This window comes from Bubalus bubalis, chromosome 5 (genome assembly GCF_019923935.1).
Source record: "Bubalus bubalis isolate 160015118507 breed Murrah chromosome 5, NDDB_SH_1, whole genome shotgun sequence".
In the NCBI taxonomy this organism is placed as follows: Eukaryota; Metazoa; Chordata; class Mammalia; order Artiodactyla; family Bovidae; genus Bubalus; species Bubalus bubalis.
The window spans coordinates 198,232-222,050 of NC_059161.1; the positions used below are offsets into that span (position 1 = coordinate 198,232).

Sequence of the window (23,819 nt, forward strand, 5' to 3'; positions counted from 1 at the left end):
AGGCGTGCCCTCAGGGCAACGCGCTCTGAACTGAGCTCACAGCCTCTTAGTGAGATGGGCACTGGTCTTCTCCCCGTTTTACTGGTGAAGGAGCTGAGGGTCAGAGAGTTAACCAAGCGGCCCCACCAGTACCAGCGGCTCCAGGCTGCATGTCAAGTGGGCGTGTATTTGCAGAAAGTCTTGTACGTGTGTCTCGTGTTCCTCATCTTCCCCACCTTGCCTTGTGAGGCCTGCTGTGCCGCCCCCTGTCTCACTGAAGAGGAGAGTTGAGAGGGTACAGACCACACTTACCAGCCCCAACCCTAAGCGTGACCTGCACTGTCCTCCTGAAGCAAGTTAAGTCTGGGTGGTGGTCTGTGGGCGATGGAGCATCAGGTGTGGCCTTGGGGAGGGGGCAGGAGTGGAGGGGCAGGGTCCCCAACACGCTTGTCTTGTTCAGGGGCGGTTCAAGAGTCTTGTCGAACTGTCCTAAAATAAGAGACTGAAACTCAAGACTGTAGGTGGAAATAACCAGTGAGAAGGATGAAAATCGGCCTTTGGGAGGAAGAGGCGCAGAAGTTCTTCTTTCCATTTTGTGCTGCGCTGTCACTTCAGTGGTGTCCGACTCTTTGCGGCTCCTTGGACTGTAGCCCACCAGGCCCCTCTGTCCATGGGATGCTCCAGGCGAGAATGCTGCAGTGGGTGCTGTGCCCTCCTCCAGAGGACCTTCCCCACCCAGAGACTGAACCCGTGTCTCTTACCGCTCTTGCACTGGCAGGTGGGTTCTTTACCACTAGCGCCACCTGGGAAGCCCTCCTACGACTTTGTCGGGTAACAGTGGGCGTTTTCTAAAGATGGCGAAACAGGGAGTCAAGTTATCGGCGTATCGTCCCGGGTCGTGTCGGTCATCCCCAGAGAGGTGGCCGTGGCGGCTCCCTGGGCAGCAGGCCGGCCTGACCGGTGATGCTAAGCCTAGGCCCCAGGCCCGCTGAGCACTCTTACCAGCCAGAGCCCTAGGACTCTGCACCCACACTCTGCACCCCCAAAGGAGCACTGGTATTTTTGTTGTAAAAAATTTAAAAACACCTGTCAAAGTCTTTGGACATTGGCAATGCATGTCTTAATCATTTAATGTAGGCTATTTCTTGGTAAGCCTGAACCTCAGCAGAAACTATTGTGAAGTGAGAAAACATTTACCTACCACTTATTTTCAAATATAATGCATTTTATGAAAAGTAAATTTAATTATCGATTCAGTTGGCACAATGTTAGGATTTACAGATGCAGTCACTTTGGTTAATTTCAGTTTTTGCAGTTTTATTTTGTATTTTGGAACCTAGGTTCCCTTGCAGGCCTCTGAAAGTCTCCTTGACCCCGGGCCTTCTGTTTTAGAAGCTGGTGGGGCTGGTGAGTGCAGAGGTAGCCCTGAAGGACGTGCCGTGAGGGCTTGTGGCACGCAGACCCTCAGGGCACGCTGTGTGCAGCTGTGGCCTGACCTCGTGCATGAAGCTGAGCCAGCCTGGAGCCCCACAGGCCTGGTCCCGCGTCCCCAGCTGCCTCTTTCTGAAGCCTGCCCTGTGGAAGTTCCTCTAGTTTTGTGAGTGGCCCCAGCAGGTTGACCTCCCATTCCAGGATCCCATTTGCTCCCCCTGGTACCCCTGAGGAGGCAGGACCTACGTCCCCTTTCTGTAGATAGTGAAGCCAGGACCCAGGGAGGGTCAGACTCCATGGACATGAGTTTGAGCAGACTCCGGGAGATAGTAAAGGACAGGGAAGCCTGGCGTGCTGCAGCCCATGGGGTTTCAAAGAGCTGTGCATGACTTAGCGACTGAACAACAATAACAGAGAGGGTAGGTAACTTGCCCAAAGCCACACAGCTCTAGGGAATCGGGTGTGCCTGGGACCCCTGTTCTTTCCGGCACCCTGCCCCCAGCCTGCACAGCCCCGGTGGGCAGCGTCTTCAATGGCCTGTGGAGGTAAACTGCAGACGTTATGTCTGTTACACAGAGGCAGGAATCTCTCACGTCGACTTTTTACTAACTTTGCTATTGCATTTACTTTGACAAGTGCTTAAGATTTGTCTTTTAAGAGCAGCTACTTAACCTTATCATCCCTGCAGACTTTACCCAGTTAGTCTAAGAACACTGCAAAAGCATATATTTTGAGTTCTGTTTCTCATTTTCTCCTCAGAGTTGAAAAGAACCATTTTGCATGAATTTAGTTGTGCTGTCTGGCGATGCAGTGAGCACTCTGGCCTGTCAGCTGGCCTGGAGCTGATGCCCCAGCCCTCCCGAGTCCCCTGAGCCCAGGTCTCTCCACTGCCACCCAGCTCCTTACCACGTGTCACCACAAGGCCTTGCCCTCTCAAGACCACGTCATCCCGAGTCACCCCATTTCCTCGTGCTGGCTATGGCCCCTGGGGGGCCCAGAATGTGCCCCAGGGTTGGCGTGACTGGGGAGAGGGTAGAATGGGTCCCGCAGAGCCAGCCACAGGGGCCAGGACACCCAGCCCCACATGCAGCGGAGACAGAGGCCTCCGTGTCTGGGTCTGGGAGGGGCGATGGGCCCACAGGGCTGGAGAGGCAGCCCAGGACGGAGGAGAGCCTGCTGGGCTGGACTTGGACCTGGAACAGCCTGAGGGTCCTGGCCCAGTCATGTCAGGAAATCCTGGCTCACGGATGCCTCAGGGGACACGGTGGGGCATCCATAGCTGGGCGGTCACAAGCGTCTGTCCCCTCTGCTGGGTGGTCGTGGGTGTCCGTCCCTCTCCCAGGTGCCCGTCCCCTCTCCCAGGCGCCCGTCCCTCTCCTGGGCGTCCGTCCTTCTCCCGGGCACCCATCCCCTCTCCCAGGCACCTGTCCCCTCTCCCATCCCCTCTCCCGGGCGTCCGTCCCTCTCCCGGGCGCCCGTCCCCTCTCCAAGGCGCCCGTCCACTCTCCTGTCCCCTCTCCTGGGCATCTGTCCCCTCTCCCGTCCCTCTCCCGGGTGTCTGTCCCCTCTCCCGGCCCCCGGCCCCTCTCCCAGGCGCCCGTCCCTCTCCCGGGCGCCCGTCGCCTCTCCCAGGCGCCCGTCCCCTCTTCCATCCCCTCTCCTGGACGCCCGTCCCTCTCCCGGGCGCCCGTCCCCTCTCCCAGGCGCCCGTCCCCTCTCACGTCCCCTCTCCTGGGCATCTGTCCCCTCTCCCATCCCTCTCCTGGGCATCTGTCCCCTCTCCCATTCCCTCTCCCAGGCCCCCGTCTGTCTCCCGAGCGTCCGTCCCCTCTCCCGGGCATCTGTCCCCTCTCCCAGGCATCCGTCCATCTCCCGGGTGCCTGTCTCCTCTCCCAGGTGGTCCTGGGCATCTGTCCCTCCCCCAGGCGGCCATGGCCATCCGTCCCCTCTCCTGCTCACAGGAGCCCCTACTCCTGGCTCTCCCTGGCCAGTGAGCGGTCACCCCCCACTGGCCCTGATTGTCACCCTTGGTCTGGGCACCCCATGCCACCCCCAGTGCCGTTGCACGTGGTCCTCAAAGGGCAAATGCCACTGGGCCAGGTGTTGGGGCCAAAGCACTTTGGCCACAAATGCTTGGCTGCCCAGCCCCGCGGACCATGCTTCTGGGTGGATTATGCCCGGGGGGTGTTTATTTGCCCGAGCGGGACAGGGGTGGGGGGCCTTGGAGGGCCCCGGGCCCCTGGGCACAGCCTGTGCACCCCCCGGCCCCGGCTGTCTCCAGGCCCTCATAAATAGCCCTGGCTTCGCAGGGAGGGTTCACGGGTGTGGCTGAGGCAGAGGACACAGGAAGGGGAGACTTGAAACGACGAGCTCAAGCCTCAGGAACCGAAGTCCTGGTGTGGCCGTCACCGTGGGAGCAGGGCGCCAGGGAGGGCGGAACAGAGCCCGGTGTCTGAGCCAGGAGGGCCGTGGCCTCTGCCTGCCTTGCCCGCCTTGCGTCGGGAGGTGCCCGCTGCTGCCCTGAGCCGGCCGGCCGGGCCCCGAGCAGAGCCTGAGCGAGACCCGGTCCAGAGAGAAGCAGGAGGACCCCCTCCCCACCCCGCCGTCCACGGCCCACTTCACGGCCCAGGCTCTCCTTTCCCTCCAACCCAGAGGGAAGGGACCCTTTCCTCCTTTTCCCTGTTCGCCTGTGTTTTCATTGAGGTGTGATTTACATTCAGTGAGACGCACATTCGTTAAGTGTCCATCTGCTGAGCTGTTAAGACAGAGCGGTGCTTGGTGACATCGCCCCAGTGCAGACCCAGGACGATTCCCTCGGCCCGTCCATGTCCCCGCCGTCAGCGCCTCTGCCGTGGGTTCACTGCTGTGCGCTTGTTGCCATGGACTCCACGAGCCAGACTGCGCAGCGGGCCCGGATGCGTCTGGCCTCCTCCACTCAGCGAGCGGTTTCCGAGCCTCATCCGCACCGAGGGGCGTGCTTTGCTAGTTCCCATTCCTGCCGTGGGGATGGACTCAGTTGTTTGTGGGGCAGCTCCTGATGCTTTTCCTGCCTGGGGAGTCACACCCACCCACATTCAGAGGCTCTCAGGGTCTGGGACTGAAGACGAGCTGAAAGTCTTTGTGGGGGCTTCTCGCCTTTGTGCCCAGATGGCTCCCTGTCTGTGGCCGTGGACCCTTCTCTTCTCTCCTGGGGCAGAAGGTTCAGGCCAAGGCTACAAGAGGGGGTCCAACCGGGGGTCCAAGCTCTGGCTCAGCCCCGGGTACTGGAGGGGCCCCAGCCTGTGCTCTGGGCTCAAAGGGGAGCCTCCCACTGGACTGATGGACGGAGCGGGTGGGTGGGCAGGTCTGCTGTCAGCCACGGGCGGCTGCTGCAGGGGGCGGCCCGGTGGGAAGGACCCTCGGAGGGACTCCTCCCACGAGAGCGAGCCCGCTGCGCTGACCGCGGACCCAGGGGAGGCAAAGAGGGCCGGGCGTGTGTTGGTCCGCTGGGCCTGCGTCACACGGTGCCAGCAGCGGGGCGGCCGGAGTGGACTGCCGTCTCGCGCGGGGGCTGAGCGCTGGCCTGCGGGGCGGGGCCGGACCCCCTCGCCTGCCCTGCCCCTCCCAGCCCCCCGTGTCCCCGGCAGCCTGGTGCCCCCGGCTGGCAGCTCCTCACTTGGTCTCTTCCTCCGTGCTCAGGGCCGCCTCCTCCCTGCGGTCTTCGTATCAGGCTCCAACATGTGTCTGTGTCCAGGGTCTCCCTCTCCTGACCCGGGTGCCCTGCTCCAGGGTCACGACCACTCACGCCTGCAGGGGCCCTGTTTCCAAACGAGGTCACGCTCTGAGACGACGGAGGTTAGCGTTTTGGCCGTCTTCTGGATGACATGTTCAGCCCCTAACATCCCGCCTGCCTCGTGCCTCGGGATGAGGCAGGGTGATGCCAGGTCGGTCGTCGCAGTGGCCTGCAAGGCCCGCGATGGTGGCACGTGTACCTTCTTGACGGACTCCCTCCTCTCGCCTCCGTTTCCTCGTCAGAATCGGTCTCCGGGTTCTTCTCCAGGTGTCAGTCCCGTAAGTCTTTGCTTCTGCAGTCCTGAGAGTTCATGCCTGGGGACTGGGGGAAGCTGTGGGGTCCCCGACAGATGCAAAAAAGCTGGGGGGACCGGTTGGTGTCCGAGCCCCGCCTCTCGGGCCTGCCCTCATCCTAGCATCCTGCTTCCCTCCTCAGGGTCGGACCCTCACACGGCCTGAGGCTTCACCTGCAGCCCTAGCCATCAGCCGGCCCCCAGTGAGGCGCTATAAATAACACTTTCCTATCCGAAGGCCCTCTTCCTGCAGGAAGCACAGCGGCCTGCGGGCAGGAAAAAGGTGTTTCCGGAAGACAGGCCAGAGGGGGAGAGGCTAGCAGGTCCCTGGGGGGGGAGGAAGGCCCCGGAGGTGAGCAAGCCGGGGGTCAGCAGGCGGCCCAGGGTCGCTGGGGGCTGGCGGCGGCTCTGCCGGGTGTGTGCTCACGAGGACAGGCGTGAGAAGGTCCGGAGGGTGGGACACGGGCTTTCGGGCCGAGCGGGAGGGAGGCGCCGCGTTCACTGACACCCTACCGTTCAGTCATTCACTGAGCGCTTGCTGGGGCCGCGCTGGGCCCGGGGTGGTGGTCCAGGCTCGGGGAGGACACTGGTGGGAAAGCAAACCAGGGTTTAACCGTGGGGGGTCCGTGCAGCAGAACCAGCGCAGGGCTGGTGGGGGCAACGCAGGAGGGATTGTAGCCTCGTGGGGGGTGGGCTCCCAGGACTGAGGCCGGCGGAGGGTGGGGTGGGGCGGGGTTTCAGGCAGGGCCAAAGCCCTCAGCCTCCTGATCTCCATCCTCCTGGCCCAGACCTGTCCCGGAGGGGGGTGCCTCTGGTCAGTGGGGGGTCGGTGGCGGGTCTCCGAGCAGCCCTTCTCCCCTCGAGGCCCTGCCCACCCCGGAGGCCGCCTCGGGTGTGCTGCCCGCTCCTGGCCGGCCGACTGCATCCTGTCTGGAGACCCGTGAGGCCCCTAGAGTTGCCTCCTTAGAGAGCCCCAGAACAGTGCCACCCCTGGGGGACAGGCTCGACCCTGCTTGTGCCGCCCCGGCTCCCAGCAGTGGTGCGTTCACCCGGCCGGGCATGGATCCTGAGCTCGTGCTCAGCCCCGCCTCCCTCTGCCTGTGGTTTGGGGAGACTCCCGAGGCTGGGCTGCGTGCTGTCCAGGCCCCTGAGCCCAGCCCGCAGGCTGGCGGCCAGGCTGTCCTGAGGCCTGGGTTCCCGAGCAGGTGAGCTCAGCCGGGGCCCCGTCTGGCCATGACGCAGGCCCTTAGGCCTCCAGGCAGGGGTTGCCTGCAGAGCCGCGCCTGCTGCTGGGGTCCCCGGGGTCTCACCACCCTTCCCCTGCTGGAGATCAGTCTTCCTGTGTCCCAGGCAGGTGAGCCGAGGACCACGGGCCTGCGCCACTCATATGGGAAAGAAGGACCCACTAGAGCCTGGGGTGGCCGGCGGGACAGGCCCCTTCCTGTGATCACCCGAGCACCGTCAGACACACGGGCAGGGAGGCTGGGGAGGGGCAGGCACGTCCACCTGGCCTGGCCTTTGGGGGAGGAGGTGGAGAGGCCTCCTGTTGAGGGTGGAGCCCGGGAGGGCAGGAGGGCGTGGAGACCCGTGGGTGGGCAGGAGGGCGTGGGCATCACTACCCAGCAGGGAGTGTCCCATCCTAGTTGGCTGGGCTGGTGGGGATGGGTCGATGACGCCCAGCGTCCACTCGGGGGTGAGGCTTGACTCTGGAGCCGAGCTCCCCGTAATTGGGCTGGTCTCGGGCGCCCCGCTCAGGCCTGGGGGAGCACCTGGGAGCCGCAGAGGGAATGGTACTGCCAGAAACTGGCCCCCGGTCAGTCCCACCGCCACACGGGGAGCTCCCAGTCTAGCTGGAGGAGTGGCTGTGTGCCCTTGGAGGGCTGGACACGGGGCTGCCTGGAGCCCGGTGCAGGGCGGGGAGGCCCTGGCTTCCTGTGGAGGAGCTGGGAGCAGGGCGTTGGGTCCCCACTGGGTGGAAGGGCCGGTTTGTGGGGGCTGGAGGTGCGGGGGGAGCCATCGCCTGGAGCTGTGGGGTCCCCCTCTTTCGGGGCTCCATTTGGGAGCCCTTCGGAGCAGGGTCGTGCCTGTCCACGCCCTCCCCAGGTGGGGCCGGGTGCCGCCCTCCCGTGCGTGCAGCTGTGTGGAGGGTGCAGGGCTCCAGGCAGGACGGTCACCCTTTGTCTGTAGCGGCTGCGTCTTCCCGCCGCTGCCACGAGAGGGCGCAGCCTCCCACAGAAGCGGGTCCCATCGCTGTGTGGACCACGGGCCGCCAGGGCCTCGGCTGCTCTGTGCCTTGGGGGCTGGCGGCAGCCCCGGGCGTCCCCTCCTCCAACACTGCCCGCCGCCCCGGGGGGCGTCCTGGGCCAGCCCAACGGCCCTGTATCCGGACCTGTTCAGGGCCAGGGGGCGACGCAGCCTGCAGGAGGCAGGTGGGCTGGGACTGTGCCACCCAAGGCCTCACCCCACAGAGCGCCTGAGGGACGAAGACCCCCTGAAACCCCGCCCCGCGGCCCTGCATACCGGGTTGGTGTCCCACCGGGGCCCAAGGCCCCCGCAGCCCAGGTCTGTGGCTTCGCTGTCCCTTCCGCCCCACTATGCAGGGCCGCTTCTCTGGACAGAGGGCCTGGGCAGCATGTTCTGAACCCCGAGGCCCGGCCAAGCTCCAGTCCAGCCCCGCGGGCACACAGCCGCCCCGGGCCTGGGGTGGGTCAGCGCCCTGCTGCACTCCCAGCCCTCGTTCCCTTCGGGGTCCGAGGGGGCGTCCGTCCAGGGGCTGTCTTGGGGCTGAGTGGGGGTGGGGTCCTGGCGCCCTGAACCCCCTCTTGCTGAGACCCCCGAGTTTCTGCTTTGACCCTGGGAGCCTTGGGAGGCCCTGCTCTGCCCCGAGTCCCCACTCTGTTTTGAAGGGATGGTGTCGGTAGCCCCTTAATGCTGGCACCATGGGAGCGGTCAGTCAAGGACTGTCCTAAACGAGGTGAGGTTTCTGTGCTGGGAGGGTGGTGACTGTGGATGGCAGAGAGCAGGGACCCCCAGCCTCGAGGAAGAGGGGATGAGGGGCCCTCCTTGCCGGGCATGCGTCTGGTTCTCCTTCCTGCTGGCCCGGTGGCCGACAGGTGCGTCAGCCTCCTGGGCTTAAAGATCGACCTGCAGGGCGGCTGGCCTCACTCTCCATCATCTGTTTCTAGGTTTTCCTTCTGAGTCTCTTTGCCCAGACGGAAGGCACTGTTGCAGGTGGGATCTGCCTCCTGCGTGAGTTTAGGGGACTCTCCCTGAAGACAGGAGCTCCCGTGCCATCAGCCTGGGAGCAAGATCTTGAAGATCAGAATAAAGTTCTCTGAGAACTGAGAGCCATTAAATTTGAGAGCGGCTGGTGGGCTGAGGCGAGCCCACCTCGGGGCCTCAGCTCAAGGTGCTGTCGGCAGGAGGGGCTTCTGCAGGCGGGGGTCTGGGAGGCAGACGCCGGGCTGGGAGCAGGCCTGGGAGGCTCTGACTGTGGGCCCTGTGACTCCCCCAGCCCCCGCCCCGAGCAGAGCAGCCCCTCCGCAGCGGGCCGCACCTGGACTCAGTGGCCGGCCTGGGCTGGGAGTGGGGAGGCCAGCTGCATCTCGGCAGGAGGAGCAGAGGGGTCCTGGCGGGGTGGCCGCTTTGTAACTGCCTGTGGCAGCCCAGCCCCAAGCTGCACTTGGGCAGCTCACAGGCAGTGGTCCTGTACCGGGGCCCTGGGAGCTGGGTTGGGGCAGGCTCTGCGCCGCGGGGGGTTGGGGGGAGCGGGCCGCTTGGCCGGTCCTGCCCCGGTGCTCTGTCCGGGTCTTGTCTGTAAGGAAGCAGGGGCCCAGGGAGGAGGTGGGCTCTGGGGCCACGACCGTCGTCTGGATCCTGGACCCCTGTGCCTGGTGACCGCAGCTCATGGGCTCTGTCGCGTGTCGGCCTCCTCTTCTGAAAAGTGGGTGAAGGCTGCACAAGCGGTGGGCGGTCAGGGAGGTGACGCGTGGGCCTCGTGAGCCGTGTTTGCTGGGATGGGCGGCCTGGGCCCTCGACTCAGCTGCCCTGACCCGTGGGGAGTGGCCACCCTGTTCAGAGGTGACAGGCTGGGCAGAGGGCAGCACAGGGGAGCTGCCCTGGGCTCGCTCATGAGGAAACAGGCAGGAAATGTGACCCGGAGGAACCCCTCAGAGAAGCTCAGATGGCAGAGGGCTGCCAGCTCACCCCACAGGTGGCCTCTGTCCGGCGTGGTTTCCTGGGGCAGCCAGGCTGGGTGGGGGGTGGGCACAGAGGTGCTGCCTGGGGGTGGAGGACCCCAGCAGATCCCGCAGGTGCGAGGGTGTAGCAGGGTGACCCCTGGAGCCGCAAACCGGAGGCTGGTGGAATTGGATGCCTGGGGTGTGTGCTCCAGGCCTGAACCCCCCCCCCCGACTTCTCTGAGCCTCCGTTTCCTCTTCTGCAAGGTGAGAGCACAATTCCTATTTGAAGGGGCGCCTGAGGTTAGGGACCACGGGGGAGCTGCAGGGCAACCAGCAGGCTCTGCAAGCCGCCCACCCGTGGGGCCAGGCTGAGCACGGACTCTGGGGGTATCTCCTCGGGTCGGGGCCAAGGTCAGGGCTCCTCCTGCCCCCGCCCCTCCCCACCTCGCACGGTGGACGCGTCCCAGGGGGCCAACCCCGCCCGCTGGGTGGCTCCCCACCCCTCTGCACCCCGGTTGTCCCCGGCTCTGTAGGTCGGGGCCTTGGGGGACCACCAGGCTTAGGCCCTGAGTGGCTGGGCGTGCTCCTCAGGGGCTCCTCCTCGGCAGCTTCTCAGAAAACTTTCCTCCATTTCTGAGCAGCGGCAGGGCCCCGGGCCCTCCCCACGCCACCCTGTCTTTGAAGCTGGGAAAGAGGCTCTGCTGTGAGGGGTCCGTGTGATTGGATTGGGTCCCCCTGGATCACCCAGGGTCACCCATCACTGGTCCGAAACCCAACCACATCTGCCAAGGCCCTCGTGTCGGGGGACATGCTCATAGGCTCCGAGCATCAGGGCGTCTTGGGGTCCTGGCCCCTGGCAGGCGGTGGTGGTCCCCCTCTCAGAGTGAGACTGAGGGGTGCGTGAGCAGGGGCGGGGGTGTGGTGGGCATCTGGCTGCAGCTCGTCGCCCTGCGGTGCCCGGCGCCCGCGCCCTCACGGGTCTCGGCAGCCCCAGCGCCGGCCGGGGAGACACACAAAGCACCCTTGTGCTGTGCGGGGGCGGCTGCCAGCCGCGGGCACGGGGCCCGGCGCGCTCTCCCGGGGATGTGGCATCCGCCCAGACCACGGGGGAACAGAAGGGCCCCTTCTCCAGGCGGACCCCGCGGGAACTGAAGCCCCTCTGTGGGGAAGAATCCCTCTCTTGTGAGCAGCCCTGCTGTTTACAGAGCGTTTCACAATCGTTTTTACTAGAGAAGCCCCTGGGACCCAAGCACGATGGGGGCTGTGCCCACCCCCCCCTTCACGGTGCCCACAGTCAGGCTGGACCCCCAGCCCCAGTGTGGGGAGGGTGAGACCAGCCGTCAGTCACCAAGGGCGCCAGACCCTCCCCCGCCCCCAGTTCATCGAACCAAGCCCAGAGTCAGCACCAGGGTGCCTGCCCAACATTCCTCTGAAAGATGAGCAGAAAACGCTGCCCTCCCACCCTCAGCTTCTCGTGGTCCTTCTCACAGGCCCTGACCCCGCCCCGCACCACCCCCTAGCTCAGGGGTCTCCCATGGCATCTGGACTCCCCCCCACCCCACCCCTGGCCACTCTCCCCACCCCCAGCAAACCCAGGGTCTGACAGCTTCATTCTGTTCTCCGAGGACCCTCGCCTCGCCGCAGGGAGCGCCAGCGGCTGCGTCCTCAACCCAGCTCACATTGGAGACCCGTGCCAGGCCCACCGCCTCCAGGAAGCCCAACGCACCCTTCCCTTGGGTCCCCCAGCCCCTGAGCACCCTGGGATGCTGCTCAGGGCTCGCGGCTTCGCACCCCTCCTCAGTACTTCAGCTGCGCTGCTGCCTAGGGGGGAGTCCCAGCGACCGGGCAGCCTGTGCCCGGGGCTCTCTCCCTGCCCACTGCAGACCCCCAGGGACCCCGCTTCCCTTGGGAGTCAACCGTGTGGTGCCAAGACTCCCTGCCGTGGGTCCTTCCCCCTGAGTTCTAACAATTTTCCTTTCTCTGGGTTGGTGGAGCCCCGATGGGCCGGTAGCACAGTGCTGAGCAGCCTCCCTGCCCACCCCCCGGAGGGACTCTCAGCTCCTGCTGCTGTGTCTTCTCTTTCTGGGAGAGCTCCTCTCTCATTTCAGGTGTATGCCCCGCCTACAGTTTTGTGTATTTGTTTTTTGCTTAATATTTGCTCAGGCGTTTTCCATCTCAATCAAAGCTCCGAACACACCCTTTTGCACGCTGTTTCCTGTGGGTGTTCCGCAGTTCGCTCACCCGCCTGTGATCCCAGACCACCGGGCACCGGCTTCATTAGTCGGTGCTCTGGAATCGTCCCCACCCCACCCCCCAGCCACCGGAAGACAGGAGGTGACCAGCTGCCCTTCCTGGGACGCTGATTACGATCTTGAACCGGGCGGAGTTTGGAAATCAGTGTCCGGGCCTCCCCACCCTTCCCTTCCTGCCGGTCGGTCACACAGGAAGCTGCCGGCCGCGGGGGCTCACGGGCACCCACACTGCGAGCGAGCGGGGAGGCAGCCTCTGGGGGCGCAGGGGGGTGTTTCTGTAGGCTCTCTGTGGGGCATCCCAGACCTGAGCCACCAGAGGGGTACTGACGGGTGAACGGGCCTCGTAGCCTGCCCAGGGGAGAGGGGCCTCCATCACAGGGCTGGGGGGGCAGCCACTACTCCGCTCTGCCGCCGCGGGGCTCAGAGACGGGTCTCAGGGTCCTGTCTGCTTCGGCCGGCAGTCAGGGGCGCCTGCGTGTGCAGTCAGCGCCGATGAGCCCCGTCAGAGGCGGCACTGCGGTCCCACAGAGAGCAGGGGCGATGGGCCTGGAGGGCGTGCGGGGGCGGCTGCGGGCCCGTCGCCCCGCGCAGGCTGAGCCCCTGGTGCGGCCACGTCCCGGGGCAGCACTTCTTGTCCCGGGCTGGCGGGTCCCGTGGGGAGACCTGGGCTGTTAACCCAGCACCAGCTCCCGCCGCGTCCTCGGGCTGCGGCTCTGACCCCATCCGAGCGGCGCTGTGCGCGGGGGCGCGTCCGGCGGCCGCCTGGGTCCCTGTGCCGCGCGCACACGCAGGACCCTAACCCTAACCCTAACCCGCTACGTGCGGGGCGGGGCAGAGTCGGGGTCCCTGAGGACTGCCGCAGGGCGTGTGGTTCCACCTCCTCGGGCCTGTTTCCTCACTTGTTAATCGCTCAGTCAAGTTGTTAGGACTCAGCGAGGTACTGCAAGCAACACCCGGGCACAGGGCCTGCCCAGGGGTGCTCAGCGGGGCTCCGCTGGGGCCTCCCTTCCCTGGGGTCTCTCTGGTCTGAAAGCCCGGAAGTCTTGGGGTCTCTCGGTCACTGGCTTGAATGGGGGCGCGGGGCCGAGGCCCCACAGCTGTGCAGGGCGGGCCCCCTCAGCCCCCTCGCCCAGCTGCTTCCTGTGAGCAGGACCCCCGGGAGAAGCGCGTTTCCTCCCTGTGCCGGGCACACCAGGCCGTCCCTTCCCCCTGCCGCCGGCAGTTCGGTTAGGCCCCGTCTCAGCCCTGAGGACAGGCAGCAGTGGGGCGATCAGGCCACAGCGAGAACCCCTCTGATGCCTGGGCCGGCCCTGAGGGGGCTGGGCTCTGTGAAGGAGTCGGTGTCCGCAACTAACATCACTTTCTGTTCTTGAAGCAAACGATTCCAGGGAGCTCGAAGCCCCAGGGACACTCGAGGGTGTCAAGGCTTCGCCCTTGTCTTTACTTCCGAGGTGGGTGAAGAGAACCCTCTGTGATCTGAGGCCTGTGAGGCGTTCTAGATTACCAAGGGTGTGTCTGCGTTTAAATAGTTATTTAAGAGGAGACGGGGTCTGAGTGCAGTCTGTGAGTCTGGACGGGGTCTTTCTACTACAAAGAGCCCTGTAGACAGTGACCGAGCTCGAAGAGAATACGAGGATCCAGTGGCGAAGCCTGAGTGTTGACTTACTGCCTGGGAAGGTTGCCAGGTGATTTTGTAGAAGGTGCAGACTCGTAGGGAACAAACCCTGAAGTCATGGGTGGCGGCCTGAGGTCAGCAGTTTACCCTCAGATGGCTCAGGTGGGGAAAGTTCTTTGTCCTGAAACTGGAAACGTTTCTCTTAATTTTAAGGCGGTTTCCAAAAAGTTAAATTAAAAAAATATAAAAAATTAAAAACACCAGATTTGCCTGGACCCGGCCTCAGCTTTTTTCCGTGTCGGGATGTCTCTGGTCCTTCAGGTGTATTTCTGTTCTTCTGCTATTTTAGGCCTGGCTTGAATTCAAATGCTCTAAGTGACTGGCACAAGGCATTGTTGGAGGATATAAATATCACAGATCTGCCAAAAACCAAAGTCAGTTGGATTCTTCCTGCAGACCCAGAGTCAATACCTAAATTGGGGCAACGGGCTGGGGAGGAGTTGCAGGAAAGGGACGGTGTCCTTAAGCTGGAGGAGCGGCTTACGGAATGATTGGTGAGAAGCATGGTCTTCTAGGGACAGTGCCGGGGTGCTGGGTGCGGGGGCAGCGGGAAGGAAGGGCCGCTGTCCCGTCGGGGCCCTCAGAGGCCCTCCCAGTGTCCGTCTGCGCGCCCTTAGCTCTCCTGAACACCCCCCGAGACCCTGGCGGAGGCCACAGGGCCAGGCCCCGGAGGCTTCTGACCGGGGCGGCCCTGGACAAGTCAGTCTGCCGCTCGTCTTTAGTTTATCTGCAAAGTACAGGGAACGCTGTCGCCTGCCTGCCTGCTTCACGGGGTTCTCGTGAGAACAGTGAGGGCATTTGTGTGACGAGGTTCCAACCGTAAATACAGCAGCTGCTTCATCCCTCATGATTCACTACTGATGCCGTTACTAGGATTATTTACTATGAGAGAGCCGTCACAGAGCTGTCTGATCCTGGTGGGCGCTCGGCCTCTCGTGTGAGCGCGGTGCTCCCTGGTGAGGCTGCGGCCCATGTGCGGCCATGCCCACTGCCCCCCCGGCCTCCCACGCAGAGCAGCAAACCTGCGAGACAGCAGCTGCCAGGGTCGGGACGCCCAGCCCTGTGCCCTCTGGTCCCAGGGGCGTCTGGCCACACAGCCTGTCCTTGTCGGGCCTGCAGTCACAGCTGGTGGGAGGCACAGGTCAGTGGCGGGAAGGGGCCCCCAGCCAGGCACACGCCCCCCCCAAGGCTGTCCTCAGAGAAGACGAGAGGTGAGTTTTCAGAGCGGCTGGGACATGGCCCAGCGCCCAGGGGTGGGACACCCTGTTCACGGCCCGGCTTCTGCTGGAGGGTGTCCCCAGGCTGTCTGAGGGCCGACCCCCGGGTGGTGGAGGCCCTGCCGCCCCTGTGCTCTGGCCGGCTCCTGGGAGCCTGGCTGTGGCAGCGGGAGGCCCATCCCTGGGACCTGGGCCAGATGCTGTAGCCTCTTTTCCAGCGCCAGCCCTGCAGCTGCCTCTGCTCTGGCGCTGACCCTGGTGGCCCGTTGCTAAGGTGACCAAGCCTTGCGTTTCCTGAGCTTCACAGCCTCTCGGCACCCGTTTCCGCTATGCCCACGTGCACCCCGCCCCCACGAGGGTGGAGGAGCCCGGGGCTGCTCCATCCCCACCAGGCCTGCTGACCGTGGTGCGGGCTGCCCACGCACGCTGAGCTCTGCTGGCCTCCGGGCCTGGCTGGGCCGGAACCTCCCACCCCAGCAGTGTGAGGGCGGCACTGGGCACCTCCCGGGCCTGGTGCTCACCTCCTGGACGTGCAGGGGGTGGGGTGGTGGGGGGGTGGGAACGTGATGGGGCGGAGGTCGTGCCGGCCGGGTCCTAGCACAGAGGCTGCTGTGGCCTGGCTCACCCCCTGGACAGTTGAGTCCATGTCCTCTGGGCCTCTGTAAGCGTGCTCACCCCTCACAGCAAGGACCAGGCCCTGACGAAGGGACCCAGGTGACTGCCCTTGGCCTCTGGCTCTGGGAGCCCAACTCTGCAGCAGCTCCTTGGTTGCCCACAGCTGAGAACTGGGGGCCTGGCCAGCCTCCTTTTTTTTTTTTTTTTTTAATGAGAATTGCTTATTGTAGCTTTTATTTTTCTTCTGCAGCACATTCCCCTTCCTAATATGGTTTTGTTTATCCTACTATTAAAGAGGGATTACATAGGAATTCATCCTAAGTAAATGCTCATCAACGTGTACAAAGTCTAGCGGCAAGAATGTTCTCTGCAGAACCGTTGATCACGGTGGAAAAGCTGCAGACGGTCTGAGCAGCTCAGCCTGGGGTGTCCACCACACCCTGTCCGGAGGCCTCGGGAGTGGGCCGTGCGTCCTCGGGGGCTGCCGAAGTCTGATCATCCCGTCATCCTGCCGCCGTCCCTGAGCACCTTTGGGCAAAGGCCTTCATGACGGAGCGTCTCATTGACGTGTGCGTGATCTGAGGTGTGTGGCGGGACGTGCACAAGCCGGGGCAGCAGGAATGCGGGGCGCCTCCAGGTTGGGGCGTGCGGGGTGGTTCTGTGACAAACAGAGCCTCCCAGGCCTGCAGAACTCAGGTCCCAGGCCAGATGCTTAGCTCCGGAGAGCAGTGTAGCCGGGCGAGCTCGGGGCTCCAATCCGGAGATATGGGGGCAGGTTCCTGTTTATCCTGAAGTCCCCGCTGCTGCCAGCGAAGTGGGCCGTCTGTGCCCATCTGACCTGCTCACTGCCAGCGAGAAGGCTGGCAGGGCCCTCAGTCTCTGCAGGAGGACATGCAGGGGTTAGTTTTTCCAGGACAGCAGAGGCCCTTTGGCCCCATGGACACCCTGAGGGGTGGCGTCTGGCCATGTACTTCCGGGCATCCCCTTCCAGCCGCTCCTCCCCGCATTGGGCCCAGGCCAGCCTTCCCAGAGCTCGGTCATCACTGGGAGCCTCCACAGATGGGCCCCCCTCAAAAGTAAACCATCAAACTTTGTTTAAAGCCCTGACGTCCATCGTGTTTATTTGTGTTGGTCAAGCTCAGATTGAATTACACGCGCACAGAGTCTGTCCCTGAGGAATTCATCATCTCGGCCAGACGCCCTGACCAGTTCAGAGGACACACAGATAGCCGGATACCCAGCCGAGGCTGCAGGGAGCCAGCCCACGATGGGGCTGCTCACTCGGGGAGCTGCTTCCTGACACGGGTGCATGCGCCCGAGCCTCCTGGAGGGAACAGACGCGGACCTTGGAAGAGGCCCACGTGACGGGTGGCGTGTGCGGCCCTCCTGCCCGCCCCGGCACGTCCCTGCACCGTCCTCACACTCGGCGTCTGTTCCCCCACAGCTGCTCGCTGTCCTGCAGTCAGGACCCTCGTGATGAATCACGGAGGCCCGCACCGTCTCCAGACCGCCTGCCCTCCCCCGAGGTCAGCCCCGGATGTGGCTGCCCTGGGTGTGGCCGAGGAGAAGGTCAGACCAGCTCCTCAGCAGGACTGCCAGCCGCTGGGCCGGGCGGCTCTGTGGCTTTGCACGGCCTGAACTGACTCCAGGAAGCCCTCTTCCCGGGAGGCCGCTCTTCGTGGCAGGGTCAGCCCTGCCCACTCTGCCTGGTGAGGGGAGGGGGGACCGTCCACAGCCCCCCAGCTGCCCTCGGCCACCCAGGCTCCAGACAGCCTGGTCCAGCCCTGCCCACAGCAGCCTCTGTCCAGGAGACTCTGCAAGAGGCCTTGATAAGAGCAATATTGAAACACAGACATCTCCGTATATAGAAGAGATAGCCACCGGGAATTTGCTGAGTGATGCCAGGAGCTCAGACCTGGTCCTATGACAACCCAGAGGGGTGGGACAGGTGGGAGGTGGGAGAGGGGTTCATGAGAGAGAGGATGTACATACTATGGCTGAGCCATGTGGGTTAGGGCAGAAACCAGCACAATATTGTAAAGCAATTACCCTCCAATTAAAAAAGAACTAAAATCTATTATGAGATTAAAAAATAAATAAAGAGGCCCTGTAGTACAGCGGCCCTAAGAGTGGACTCTGGGGCCAGATTCCTGGGTTCAAGTTCTGGTGTCTGCTCTTTTCGATCTGTGTGACGTTGGGCAAGCTGTTTAACCTCTCTGAGACACCGTTCCTTCTTTTGTAAAATGAGGATAATCGCAGCACTACCTTTGACTGTGTGGATCACAATAAACTATGGAAAATTCTGAAAGAGATGGGAATACCAGACCACCTGACCTGCCTCTTGAGAAACCTGTATGCAGGTCAAAAAGCAACAGTTAGAAATGGACATGGAACAACAGACTGGTTCCGAATAGGAAAAGGAGTATGTCAAGGCTATATATTATCACCCTGCTTATTTAACTTATATGCAGAGTTACATCGTGAGAAATGCTGGGCTCCATGAAGCACAAGCTGGAATCAAGATTGCCGGGAGAATCAATAACCTCAGATATGCAGATGACACCACTCTTATGGCAGAAAGTGAAGAAGAACTAAAGAGCCTCTTGATGAAAGTGAAAGAGGAGAGTGAAAAAGTTGGCTTAAAGCTCAACATTCAGAAAACCAAGATTATGACATCTGGTCCCATCGCTTCATGGCAAATAGATGTGGAAACAGCTATTTTTTTTGGCTCCAGAATCACTGCAGATGGTGACTGCAGCCATGAAATTAAAAGACGCTTACTCCTTGGAAGGAAAGTTATGACCAACCTAGACAGCATATTAAAAAGCAGAGACATTACTTTGCCAACAAAGGTCCGTCTAGTCAAAGCTATGGTTTTTCCAGTGGTCATGTATGGATGTGAGAATTGGACTGTGAAGAAGGCTGAGTGCCGAAGAATTGATGCTTTTGAACTGTGGTGCTGGAGAAGACTCTTGAGAGTCCCTTGGACTGCAAGGAGATCCAACCAGTCCATCCTAAAGGAAATCAGCCCTGGGTGTTCATCGGAAGGACTGATGTTGAAGCTGAAACTCCAATCCTTTGGCCACCTGATGCGAAGAGGTGACTCGTTGGAAAAGACCCTGATGCTGGGAAAGATTGAGGGCAGGAGGGGAAGGGGACAACAGAGGATGAGATGGTTAGATGGCATCATTGACTCAATGGGCATGAGTTTAAGCAAGCTCCGGGAGTTGGTGATCGACAGGGAGGCCTGGTGTGCTGAGGTTCATGGGTCGCAAAGAGTCGGACATGACTGAACTGAACTGAACTGACCTCCCAGGGTCAGTTCAGTGACTGAACTGAACTGAACTGACCTCCCAGGGTCTCTGTGGTGACTGGATGAGCTCATAGATGCAGAGTATGTTGGATGGTGCTGGGAGCCTGAGCACAGCTGTGGGTGGTCGTGGGTTTAAAGTGTTTTAAAGAAAACTGCCCGGCTGTTTTCCAAACTGGCTGCACCATTTTACATTCCCACCGGCAGCCTACGAACGATCCATTTCTCGGCGTCCCCGTCAGCTTTTGGTGTTGTAACTGTTTATAAATTCTGACGTGAGTACAGTGGTTTTAATTTGCATTTCCCTGACAGCTGACGATACTGTTTCTTTTCATGGACTTATTTAGCCGTCTGTGTATCCTCTTTGGTGAAATGTCTCTTCATGTCATCTGCCCATTTCCTAATTGAATTGTTTGGATTTTGAGTTTTGAGAGTTTTTATGTATCCGACGTACTGGTCCTTTGCTGGATGTGCAATTGGAAAGTATTTCCTCCTAGCTTGTCTGTTCATCCTCTTAACAGCATCTTTAGTCGAGCAGAAGTTTAAATATTTGATGAAGTCTGTTTGTCTGCTTTCCCTTTCATAGACTGTGCTTTTGTTATCAGATCTGAGATCTCTCTGCTTAGACCCAGGTCCCGGAGCTGTTTTCCTGTTTCCCAGAAGTTTTACGTTAAGCCTTCACGTCCATGATCATCTGGAGTTAACTTTTGTGTAAGGTGTAAACATAGGTTAAGATTCATTTCTCTTTTTTCTTCTTTTTTTTGTTTTTCTCTTTGAGGTTCATCTTGGCTGTGGATGTCCAGCTGCTCCAGCATCGTTCGTTGAAAACTTTGTCTTTGTTCTGTTGCATCACTTTGCACCTTTTTAGATACCAGCGGGTCAGGTTTGTGTGGGTGTACCGCTGGCTTCTGTGTTCTGTCCAGCATTGACCTGTTTGCTGATTGTCGTCTGTCCTTCTGCCAATACCACAAGGCCTCGATTACTGTGGCTACAGAGTAATTATCACAACCAGGCAGACAGATTCTTCCTAGTCTGCTCTTCTTTCTCAAAATTGTTTTCACTATTCTAGTTCCCTGTGTTGCAGTATAAATTTTACAATAACCTTTATGTCTCCAAAAACACTTGCTTGGATTTAGATAGCGATTGTTGTCAAACCCGTATAACAGTTGGGGAATAACTGCCATCTTTCTGTGCTGAATCTTGAGCTTTGCGAACATGATGTCTTTTTAGTCATTTATTTCATCTTTGATTTCTTTTATCAGCGTTGTGTAGCTGTCAGCCTACAAACCCTATACATGTCATTAGATTGGCACATAAATGTTGCTTTTTAAAAAAAATAGTAGTAAAATACACAGAGCAGAACTGACTGTCTTGACCATCTTTGTGTGTGCGGCTCGGCTGTGCTGAGGGCTGTCCGACTGCACTCCATGGCATCACTGCCCTGCGCCCGCTCCCCCAGGCCTGCCAGCCACCCTCCACTGTCTGTCTCCGTGAACCTGACTCTAACAGTGGGGTCACACAGTGTCTGTCTTTTTGTGTCTGGCTTTTCTTGTCTTCATGTCGTCAGAGTTCATTCACACAGCAGCATATGTCCGAGTTTCCTTCCTTTCCAAGGCCGAGTAATACTGCACTGAATATGCACACCACATTCGTTCATCCATTCAGCCACAGCGGACACGGGTTGCTGCCCCATCCCAGCCATCATGAATAATGCTGCTCTGAGCATGGCGCACACACGTCTCTTCAGGACCTTGTTTTCAGCTCTTTTGGCTATATAGCAGAACTGGGATTGCGGGATCGTACGGTCACGCTCCGTTTAGAGGACCCGCAGCACTGCTTTCCGCAGCGGCTGCGTCATTTTACACTCCCACCAACCGTGCACGAGGGTTCTGTTCCAACATCCCCACGTCTGCACCAGCCCTTGTTATTTTCTGTTTTCTTTATTATTTGCCTGGCGGGTAATTGCTTGTGTTGCTTTCTGTCCTACAAGCACAGGAAGCAGCCGTGACTGTGCATATGCGCGTGTCCCCTTCCTCTGGAACCTCCCCCACCTCCCTGCCCACCCCGTCGGTCCTCTCGGAGCCTGGTGGAGCTGTCTGTGTGGCCTGGCACCTCCCACTGTGGTCTGTTTCACATGCGATGGCGTCTGCAATTCAGTCCACTCTCTCAATTCGTTCCTCTGTCTCCTTCCCCTGCTGAGTCCACAAATCTGTTCTATTTGTGGTTCTATTTCTGCCCTGCAGATGGATTCATCAGTACCATTTTTCTAGATTCCATATGTATGCATTAATATATGATATTTGTTTTTCTCTTTCTGACTTACTTCACTCTGTATAACAGGCTCTAGGTTCATCCACGTCACTAGAACTGACCCAAAGTCATTCCTTTTAACGGCTGAGTCACATCCATTGTATATTTGTACCACAACTCCTTTATCCACTCATCTGTCTACAGACATGTAGGTTGCTTCCAGGTCTTAGCTGTTGTCAACAGTGCTGCAGTGAACGTCGGAGTACCGTGTTTTCTTTCTATAGGAGCCGTTCTAGTGCACGTAAGGTTGGATCTCACTGTACATTTCCCTGATGGTTAGCGATGCTGAGTATCTTTTCATATGTTTCTTGGTCACTTATATATCTTCTCCGAAGAAATGTCTGTTCAAGTCTTTTGCTCATTTTTTACTTCTTTTTTTTTTTTTTTTGCTGTTTTTGAATCTTAGCAGTTCTACATATATTCTATATATTAATTCCTTGTCAGATATATAATTTTCAAATACTTTTCTCCCATTCCATAGGGTGTTTTTCTCTGTTGATTGTGTCCTCTGATGCACAGAAGTTTTAAATTTTGTAGTCCAGTTTTTCTATTCTTACCTTTGTTGCCTGTACTTCCCGTGTCATATCTTTTTTTTTTTAACAATGCAAATAATATCATAAATATTGGTTTCTATGTGTTTATTGTTGGCCTATTAAAATGCAGTTGATGTTTTCACGTTTATGTCATTTCTGGTGACTCTGCTGAACTGACTTATTAGTTCTAGGAGTTTATTCTTATAGATTCCTTGGGATTTTCTTCATAGTAATGTCATCTGAAAATCGGGGTACTTTTATTTCTTCCTTTCTGATCTGATGGCTCTCACTTTATTACTTAATCTTGCCTTATTGCAATGGCTAGAACACCCAACACTGTGTTAAATAAGAGCGGTGAGTGGTGAGAGTAGACGTCTTTGCCTATTTTCAGTCTTGGGGATAAAGCATGGAGTATGTTAGCTATGGGACTCTTGCAGATTACCAAGTTGAGGAAGTCCTCCTTTAGAGCTATTTTTCTGAGAGTTTTTTAAAAATCATAAACAGGTGTTGGTTTCTGTCAGGTTTCTTCACACTGACAGACAGGACCATGTCAGTTTTCTTCTTCATCTTTTAAGATACTGGATGACATTGATTGATTTTTGGATACTGAACCAGCCTTGCATCCCTGCAGTAAACCCCGTTTGACCACAGTGTATAATTCTGTGTTGCTGAATTCTACTTGCTGATGTTTTAGTAAGAATTTTCATGTCTATGTTCATAAGGGATATTGGTCCACGGCGGTGGTTTTTTGGTTCTACCTTTGGTTTTGGCATTGGAATAATTCATTTCATAAAAGTTTCAAAAAGAGGGAAGTGTTTCCTCTTCTATTTTCTGGAAGAAATTATGTAAACTTGGTGTTAATTCTTCTTCAAATATTTGTAGAATTCTCCAGTGGAACCATCTGGAGATTTCTTTTGGGGAAGTTTTTAAACCATGAACTCAGTTTCTTAAATAAGTACATGGCTATTCAAGTTATCTATGTCATATTGGATGAGTTAAGTCTGCCATTTTACTTTTTGCTTGTTTTCTCTGTTTTTTTATGCCTCTATTTTCTTTTTCCTGCCTTTCTCTGGGTTACTTGAACAGTTTTTTAGAATTCCACCTTAATTTATCCATAGTTTTTTATTAAGATATAATTGACCCATAATATTAGTTTCAGATTTACAACATAACAATTCAACACTTGTGTTTATTGCAAAATGACCACCATAATGAGTCTTATGCTTACTTGCATGGTTTTTTAGTGGTTGCTGCAGGTGTTAAATTATATATGCACACTTTGTCACTGTCCACTGGTGTTTTCTGACTATCAGTTTGGGGGAGAGTTAGAAACTTTATTTTTACATCCCTTTACTTTCCCCTGTTTATAATTTTCTTAAATATTTTCTTTATATACTTTCAGGACATTAGACAGTGTTATAAATTTTGCTTCAAACATCAAACATGATTTAGAAAATATAAGAAAAGGAAGCCTTATTGTCTTTACCCATTTTTTGCTTACTGGATTTTTCCCTTCCTTCCTGATATTCTGAGGTCTCTTCCCTTTCATTTCCTTTCTGTTTAGAGAACTTCCCTGAGCCAGTCTTTTCTGCTGGCAACAAATGCTCCTGGTTTCCCCTTATCTGAGAATGGTCTTGATTTTCCTTTTATTCCTGAAGGATATTTTTGCTGGGTTATGCATTGCTGCTTCTTTTCTGTTAGCACTTTAAAAATACTGTGCCACTTCCTTCTGGCCTCCACGGTTTCTGATGAGATATCCAGTCATTTTAATTGTTCCCCCCATAGATAAAGTTGAGTTTTAACTCAAAAAGCTGGCTTAAAACTCAACATTCAAAAAACTAAGATTATGGCATCCAGTTCTATCACTTCATGGCAAATAGATGGGGAAACAGTGACAGACTGTATTTTCTTGGGCTCCAGAATCACTGCAGATGGTGACTGAAGTCACGAAATTAAGACGCTTGCTCCTTGAACAAAATGCTATGAAAAACCTAGACAGCATATTAAAAAGAAGAGACATTACTTTGCCAACAAAGGTCTGTTTAGTCAAAGCTATGGTTTCTCCAGTAGTCATGTATGGATGTGAGAGTTGAACCATAAAGAAAGCTGAATGCCAAAAATTGATGCTTTTGAACTGTGGTGCTGGAGAAGACTCTTGAGAGTTCCTTGGATTGCAAGGAGATCCAACCAGTCCATCCTAAAGGAAATCAGTCCTGAATATTCACTGGAAGGACTGATGCTGAAGCTGAAGC

General features: G+C 58.0%; 2 protein-coding genes across 9 annotated transcripts in view; both read left to right on the plus strand.

Annotated features, from left to right (window-relative positions):
* Window positions 1-23,819, plus strand: part of NAV1 (neuron navigator 1) — a 191,854-nt gene that overhangs the window by 6,948 nt on the left and 161,087 nt on the right. The window lies entirely within an intron of this gene.
* On the plus strand, window positions 698-8,819 carry LOC123333604. Of its 3 annotated transcripts, none has more exons than XR_006550972.2 (2): window positions 698-5,460; window positions 8,660-8,819. XR_006550972.2 is itself a non-coding variant. In XM_044942579.2 (2 exons), exons 1-2 carry the CDS (start codon window positions 4,417-4,419, stop codon window positions 8,810-8,812), a joined length of 1,197 nt encoding a protein of 398 aa, XP_044798514.2. In that variant the 5' UTR covers window positions 3,149-4,416; the 3' UTR covers window positions 8,813-8,819. The 3 variants fall into 3 exon arrangements, 2 of the variants coding, with proteins under 2 accessions (XP_044798514.2, XP_044798515.2); XM_044942579.2 differs by having other exon boundaries at window positions 3,149-5,460; XM_044942580.2 differs by lacking the exon at window positions 698-5,460 and adding an exon at window positions 6,229-8,036.

Bases quoted from the DNA above. Each gene is read 5' to 3' on its own strand.
- LOC123333604 (XM_044942579.2), top strand. From the start codon at position 4,417: ATGGACTCAGTTGTTTGTGGGGCAGCTCCTGATGCTTTTCCTGCCTGG. The intron at 5,461-8,659 runs GTAAGTCTTTGC...ATCTGTTTCTAG, and splicing joins CTTCTCCAGGTGTCAGTCCC to GTTTTCCTTCTGAGTCTCTT.